The 6661-nt window shown below is 57.6% G+C and overlaps 1 protein-coding gene across 2 annotated transcripts in view; it reads left to right on the forward strand.

Moving 5' to 3' along the window:
• Positions 1-2113, forward strand: part of LOC111814630 (epididymal protein 13-like) — a 15023-nt gene extending 12910 nt beyond the window's left edge. For both annotated transcript variants that reach the window (XM_023708523.1, XM_023708525.1), the window contains exons 8-11: positions 884-892; positions 1140-1166; positions 1922-1945; positions 2065-2113. In XM_023708523.1, coding sequence (XP_023564291.1) covers positions 884-892; positions 1140-1166; positions 1922-1945; positions 2065-2099 — 95 coding nt within the window. In that variant the 3' untranslated portion in view covers positions 2100-2113. The remainder of the gene's footprint in view (positions 1-883; positions 893-1139; positions 1167-1921; positions 1946-2064) is intronic.
• The last annotated feature ends 4548 nt before the right edge of the window (positions 2114-6661 follow it).

The raw sequence follows: 6661 nt of genomic DNA on the forward strand, positions 1-6661 counted from the left end.
GGGAGGCGGGCGTGGCCTTGGGAGCGGGAGGCGGGCGTGGCCTTGGGAGCGGGAGGCGGGCGTGGCCTTGGGAGCGGGAGGCGGGCGTGGCCCGCAGCGCACCAGGGGTGAAGCGGTAGCCCAAGCAGCCGTGTGCCCAGCAGACACACACCAGGCCATGGCGTGCAGACTCCGCACCGCTGCTCCAGGCCTGCACAGGGGTGTCGGCCAGGCGCAGCCGGAGGTGCAGGACCTGGGGACCCTGAGTGGGGAGTGGCCTTTGTGGGATTTGGAGGTGACAGTGCACAGATGTGGGGGTTCCTGTGGGGCGACAAACATGCTCCAAGTTGGCCCTAGTGAGGCTGCACAACTGTAAACAGACCGGAAAACACTGACCTCTACACTGGTAGGGGAGCCGTAAGCTGTGCGAAGTACACGCAAATCAAACTGTTATGAGTACAAGCTCTAAACCAGGCATGGTGCGTGTCTGTAATCCAAGCACTGGGGAGGCTGGGGCAGGAGGATCTCCAGGAGTTGGAGGCCAGTCTGGACTACATAGTGAGACACTGCCTAACAACAACAACAACAAAACAGGCTCTGAGAAGCCCAGGCGGGATGGTACTGCCACCCCCCTGGGAGCTCCGTAAGAGGCTGACCCTCGGGACACATGGAGGAGAGGGCTGGTTTTTCCTCCCAGCAGCACAGTCGGCTTGGGTCCCTGTGCGGCAGGTAGGGTCTCCCGTTCCTGTATGGGTCACCCCAGCCTCTGGTCCTGTCTCGTGCTGACGCTGTAACTTTGTCCCTCCTCTGGCCTGGTCTCTGGTCACCCCCGGACTCACACTTGGCCCTCTGCCTGGCTGCCTGGTCCCCTGCCTCAATGGACGATGGACGATGACCACAACAGAGATCCTGGGTAAGCACCCGCCTCCGGGCCTTCCTCTGCCCACTGCAGGCAACTTGCTGAGCCGGTGCTGGGCAAGCCAAGCGCCTAGCGTGGGCCTCCTGCTGGTGCAGCACAGGCCACGGCCCTGGGGTGGGCACAGAGGACTATGGGGTCCAGTGGCACCTCCTGGAGAAGGGTGGCCAGGGCACCTTGTGGGGCTGTGGTGTGGTGTTGATCTGGCTGCCCTGTGATCCGATTTTTGTGTTGCTGTCTCCAGGTTTGCTGAGCCTGCAGGTGTTGAGCGGTGAGTTTGGTGTGCTCCCCCGTGTGGAGAACATGCGCTGTGTGCTGTCTATGCTGGGGCCTGTGGGGGACACCAGGCCTCACACTCCTCATCTTCATCTTCCTCAGCGCTGTCTTGTTCTAGGTGTTGGGGGAGAGAACAGGGAACAGGACAGACCTGATGGGCGTCCAGTTGAGCTAGCATTCTGATGAGAAGAGAAAGAAAAGAAAGGCTTAGGTGGCCCTGGTCTTCGTGGCACGTGTCTGTAACCCCAGCATCCTGGGAGGCCGAGGCCGGAGGATTGCAAATTCAAGTCCAGCCCGAATAACTTAGCAAGATCTTGTCTCAAGATGAAAAATAAAAAGGGTTGGGATGCAGCTCAGTGTGAAGGATGTGGATTCCATCCCCCGTGTCAAAGGAAAACAAAAGTGGGCAAAAAAGAGGTTGCGAGTGTGGCAGATGCGGTTGTGTCCTATGGAGATGCCAGCGTAAAGGAGAGGGGGGCAGCGTGGAGAGGCTGACTGTGTGTGAGGATTGGTCAAGACAGGCGCCCCCTGAGGGAGACTGCAGGTAGCTCGGAACAGACACACCACTGAGGCCGGCACGTGCAAAGGCCCCGGGGAATGAGGGGCTGCCTAGCCCCTTCTCACTTCATCCTAGGGGCCCAGAAACTGCCGAACATTCGGCCTCCTCCTGATTCCTAATTCGCTTTTCTTCTTCTTCTTCTCCTTCCTTTCTCCCCTTCTCTTCCTCTTTCTCCTCTTCTTTCTTCTTAGATGAAACTAATGACTGCAAGGAAGGTGAGTGAAGATGCCGTGTCCCCTGCCGTCGGGCTGTGCTAAGACCCTGGGCAAGGCTCCCTGTCCAGCTGGACCCCTGAGCTGGGTGAGGGCTGTCCTAATTTCCTTCTGCTGCGCAGTGCCTTACTTCTTCCCGCTGGAAATGACTGGGTAAGTCCTGACTCATGGGTCACGTGAGCAGAGGCTAGCCAGGAAGCCCCTCGGCCAGAGACACAGTACCTGTCGGTAAGAGCTCGGCCAGACAGCAGGAGGCGAGCACAGGCTGTGCGGGGTTCCCAGCCGCTGCTCATGGCCCACATGGCCCCTGAGCGCTGCCTGCTGCCAGATCGGTGGGGCAGTAGAGTCCCCCTGGAGCGCGGACACTGCTGTGAACTGTGGCTGTGAGGGGTCGGGATGCGGCTCCTTATGAGACCGTGAAGCGCAGCTGAGGTGGTGAGGCTAGCGCCGGGGGGCGGCTGCACGTACGGATGGGCGCAGGCACGGAGGGCCGACTGCACAGAGGCCGGAACCAACCGACCGCTTGCACACTCAAAGTGCTCATCAGTGAGTGCAAGTAACACGCTGCGTCTGGCCGCGGGGATCACAGTGGCGAGCAAGTGAGTGCTCTTCAGCTACGCGGGCGGCTGTGACGGGTGGCCGCCACTTACTTCAGGCCACGTGTGGCCGCCCACTTCTGCCTGGTCCTGCTTATGCACCACCACTCGTCTCAGTCATGGCTTTGGAAACTGACGGCCAGCTCTAGCCAGAATGAGTACAAAACAAACGGCCCCGAGAGCTGCTTCGGAAGGGGGGCGGCCCAGAGATGCCACGGAAGGCCCGAGACGGCCACAGAAGGACAGCTGCGCTCGGGAGAAGACACGAGGCCGACCTAAATGCGGCTCACTGCAGCAGGTGACTCACAAGCCGGCTCTGTGTAACACGCAGTGGCGGCTGCCCTGCGAAGCTGTAAGCTTCAACGCTGCTTTGGCGCACCAAGGCCGAGAGCCTTGTGTTGAAAGACCAGGTTTGGAGTTTTTCAGAAGGAAAAAACAAACCCTAAGCCCAAGGAATAGAAGCGACTCCTGGGGGCCACCACGGCATCAGACGTGGCTGCCCTGGGAGCATTATTCTCAGTGGCAGCCACTTTGCCAAAGCAAGGAGCCCTTTTCTGTTGGGGAGGAGCTGATCCTGCCTGCTGCTGAAGACGTTTGCCATGAACACTTAGGAGAGGAGGACGCAGCTCACAAGGTGGCCCGAGGCCGGGCGTGGCAGCAGCATCCTGTAATCCCAGCGCTCAGGAGGCTGAGGCAGGAGGATCGCCATGAGTAAGAGGCCAGCCTGGGCTGCATACTGAGTTCAAGGCCAGCCTGAACTACAGCGAGATCCTGTCTTAAAAAGGGGGTTGGGTGACGCTGTGGGCTATAGCACAGCGGCACGGCACCTACCCGGCAAGTGCAAGGTCCTGAGTTTGATTCCTGGTAACAAAAGAATAACAAAGGAGGACAGTACGTGTTCCTCTTTAGACAAGTGCAGTAACCACATGATAAAATAGCAGAGGAGACGGAGAGCCAGTGGAGAGGATCGAGGCGCCCCCGTGGCACCCAGTCCAGGCTGAGGAGCCTGCCGAGGCTGACACGAGACAACAGTGCGTGTTTTCACGGGGCGCCTTTCCAGGAGGATGTGCGCCGAGACCCGGGCACCTCACCGCCCTCCAGCAGTGCGGCTGCAGAGCCGCTGGAGTCAGTGACCGCGCGTCAGGACAGCTAAAGTGACCGCTTCATGTTGCGGTATGATGGGCCTCCTAGCTTTCCGGCTTCACTGCTCAGCTCGCGTCTGACGTGGGGCTGGCCTGGGATCATCTACGGAGGAACGCTGGCCAGCCGGAAACGGTGCCTAAACCTGGCAACGCTGTGCATGGTGTGACACCGTCACCACCACGTGGAGGTCGGCCCTCAAGGTGGCGTCTGTCTGCACAGCTCTGGGGGACGGGCTCAGAGCACACACAGCTTCTCCCTCCCACGAAGAGGGGTGGCTTTGTACAGTGGACTCCTGGCCAGAGATTGGGGCTACGAGAGTCGCTCCAGCAGCACATTTCAGTGGCTAAGCTTGCTTACTTGTGTGACCAAGTCACCCTGCTTGACAAACTCTATCCCTCGTCAGGGAAGAATGAAAGCCGTATTCAAGCTGGCAGATAAAACGCCTGCATTCAAAGCCAAGCTAGAACTGTGGGGTGATGAGGGAACAGAGGGATAGCTGGCACTTTTCAAACATCAGCAAAGCTTTAGAAAGAGCGAGAGTGGGGCCTCCCCCCCTCCCCCCGGCCTGTGCACGACCACCCACGTGGGCTTTCAAGAAGGTCCGACCATCGCTGCCCAGAAGCCCTCTGCACAGGGGAGGACGGCCCGTGAGCTCTTCGGGACTGAGCCAGGCACTGAGTGTGCCAAAGAGGAAGACCGCTCGGAGCTGCAAGCAACAGCAGCCCTGAAAGTGTGTCTGAGAAACCTCAGGTCCCCGGATTCTGTGCATTAGGTCCGAGGGCTCCCCGCGGCTCCCCCGGGGCGCCAGCAGGTCTGCGTCAGTTTCCGTCTTCGTGAGGCAGGGCTTCCTGCAGCGGCAGAGGCGCGACCAGCTGGGCACGAGGATGCAGCGTCGGAGGCGTTGGCTCCCTCCTGAGCACAGGGAAGCGGGGCTGCCACCAGCGAGCGAGCGAGCGCTACTCCACACTTCAGTGTGAAGCGATGGAAATGAAGAGTCAGGCCGACGTGAAGCCACCCCATGTGCATCCGCGAAAAGCTGCCTCTCCTGCGACCCGCTATTGCTTCCAGGATCGCTGCTGCTCTAGGCCTCCCCGACGCCACTGCTCTGGGCACATTAAAATACGTTAAGTTCATAAGAAATGTGCGAACATCAGCAGGGAAAACATGGGAGATCTAGAGAAGTCGCACAAAAATACGGGAAGTCCAGAAGTGAAAGTGGTAACCAAGTCAGTTTCTGTTGCTGGAATTCACAGTGTAGTGGCGGTTGGTGGCCAGAGGACCAGTTAAAAGAAAGTGCTGCAAAACCAGGTGTGGTGGTGTGCGCCTGTGAGCCCAGCCCCAGCAGGCTGAGGCGGGAAGGTCGTGAGTTTGAGGCCGGCCTGGGCTACGTAGCAAGGCCCTGTCTCAAAGAAAACAAAATAATACAAAGAAGGAGGAGCGTAGGTGAGAGGGAAGGAGAGGAGGGGAGGGGAGGGGAGGGGACAGGAGAGGAGAGGAGAGAGGAGAGGAGAGGAGAGGAGAAGAGAAGAGAAAGCTCAGGAGTAAGCAAAGCGAAGGTGCAGGGACAGACCCAAGGCCCGTGTTGAGCAGCCATGTCTGTGAGGCCCAGGCCCAGGCTCAGGTTCAGGAAGGAGAAGAGAAAGGAGGTGGCAGAGGTGAAGCAGTGTCCGAGGGTTAAAAGCTGAATATTCTTCACTTTGGTAAAAACCACCAAGGGACAGATTTTCAAGGTTCTGACAACTGTGAGGAACAAATCCGGAGAAACCCCCTTCTGTGAACACTGCCCCAAATGGCTAATAAACAGAGACAACAGGGGATGGTTTTAGAACAACACCTTCTTCCTGGGCAAGAAGACAGCCCACAACTTGGGCCTGCGGCTCCACAACACCAGAGATGGTCGGTCGCGCGGTCCTGGAGGCCGGGTAGGCAATCAGGTGTCTGCAGGCCAGCTCGTCTCTCAAAGCAACTGCTATTACAGATTCTTCCAGAAAGTCAAGACCAGACTTTTTCCAACTTATTTTGAAGACAAAATATCCCTGGTGAAAGATTTGAAAATGTTTCAAAAAGAATTTCAGTTCTTTAGTTAATATTCGTCTGGGCACCAGGATCCCAAAGGAAGAAACTCACGCTCATAGGTGTGCTTGTGGGCCTGGAGGGAGCCTCCCACTGGGAAGGTGGGTGGGCTGGAGTTCAGGACACACAATCTGAGAGAAAACCGAGAGCAGGGCACAGCTTGCATTAGGGTGCGTGTCCACTGTGCCCCAGACCCCGAGGCTCACAGTCCTGACTGCAATCCTCAGCAGAAAAAATGAACCATAAAATTCTCAAAGAAAAGAGAGAAGGGAAGGGATGGTTTTGTTTTTTTTGGATAAATGTTAAACCAAAATGCAAAGAGACTGCACAAACAGAGAGCACCCTCACTCTTTAATATAGGAGCCTTAGTCGCTGAGACAAAGAACCAGGAACGAGGCGGGTGTATCTTGGTTCACGTTCTGTGAGTGTCAGCCGCTTGTGGAAGGGCCTGGCGGAGGAAAACTGCTTGGCTCAGGGCCCACAGGAAGCTGATCGAGGAGCGGGAGGCGGCCCCACCCTTCTGGGCCAGACCCCAGCTCCTAACCTCACGTTTAGCTGTAAGCCCTTCTGGGCCAGACCCCAGCTCCTAACCTCACGTTTAGCTGTAAGCCGTGGTCCATCGCTTCCCGTAAGCCGCACGCCTGAGTGCAGGCGCTTCGGGGGACTCTGGATATAACCCATGAAGAGCAGAGACCACGCACAGCCTGCACACTGTCCCTGCACACCCTCTAAGAGGCGGAGCCCCGCAGTGAGGTGTTTCCTGAAGGAAATGCTGCAAGCAGAGGAGGGGGAATCTCGCACCTCTCGACACAGAGAATTACGTTTTCATCTTTTCCAATTTGTTGCCCAGTATTTGCTTTTACGCTGGTGATGTTCAGTGTTTTTTTTTTTTTTTTTTTTTTTTTTT

Source organism: Octodon degus, unplaced genomic scaffold (genome assembly GCF_000260255.1).
Source record: "Octodon degus isolate 3935 unplaced genomic scaffold, OctDeg1.0 scaffold00382, whole genome shotgun sequence".
Taxonomy (NCBI): domain Eukaryota; kingdom Metazoa; phylum Chordata; class Mammalia; order Rodentia; family Octodontidae; genus Octodon; species Octodon degus.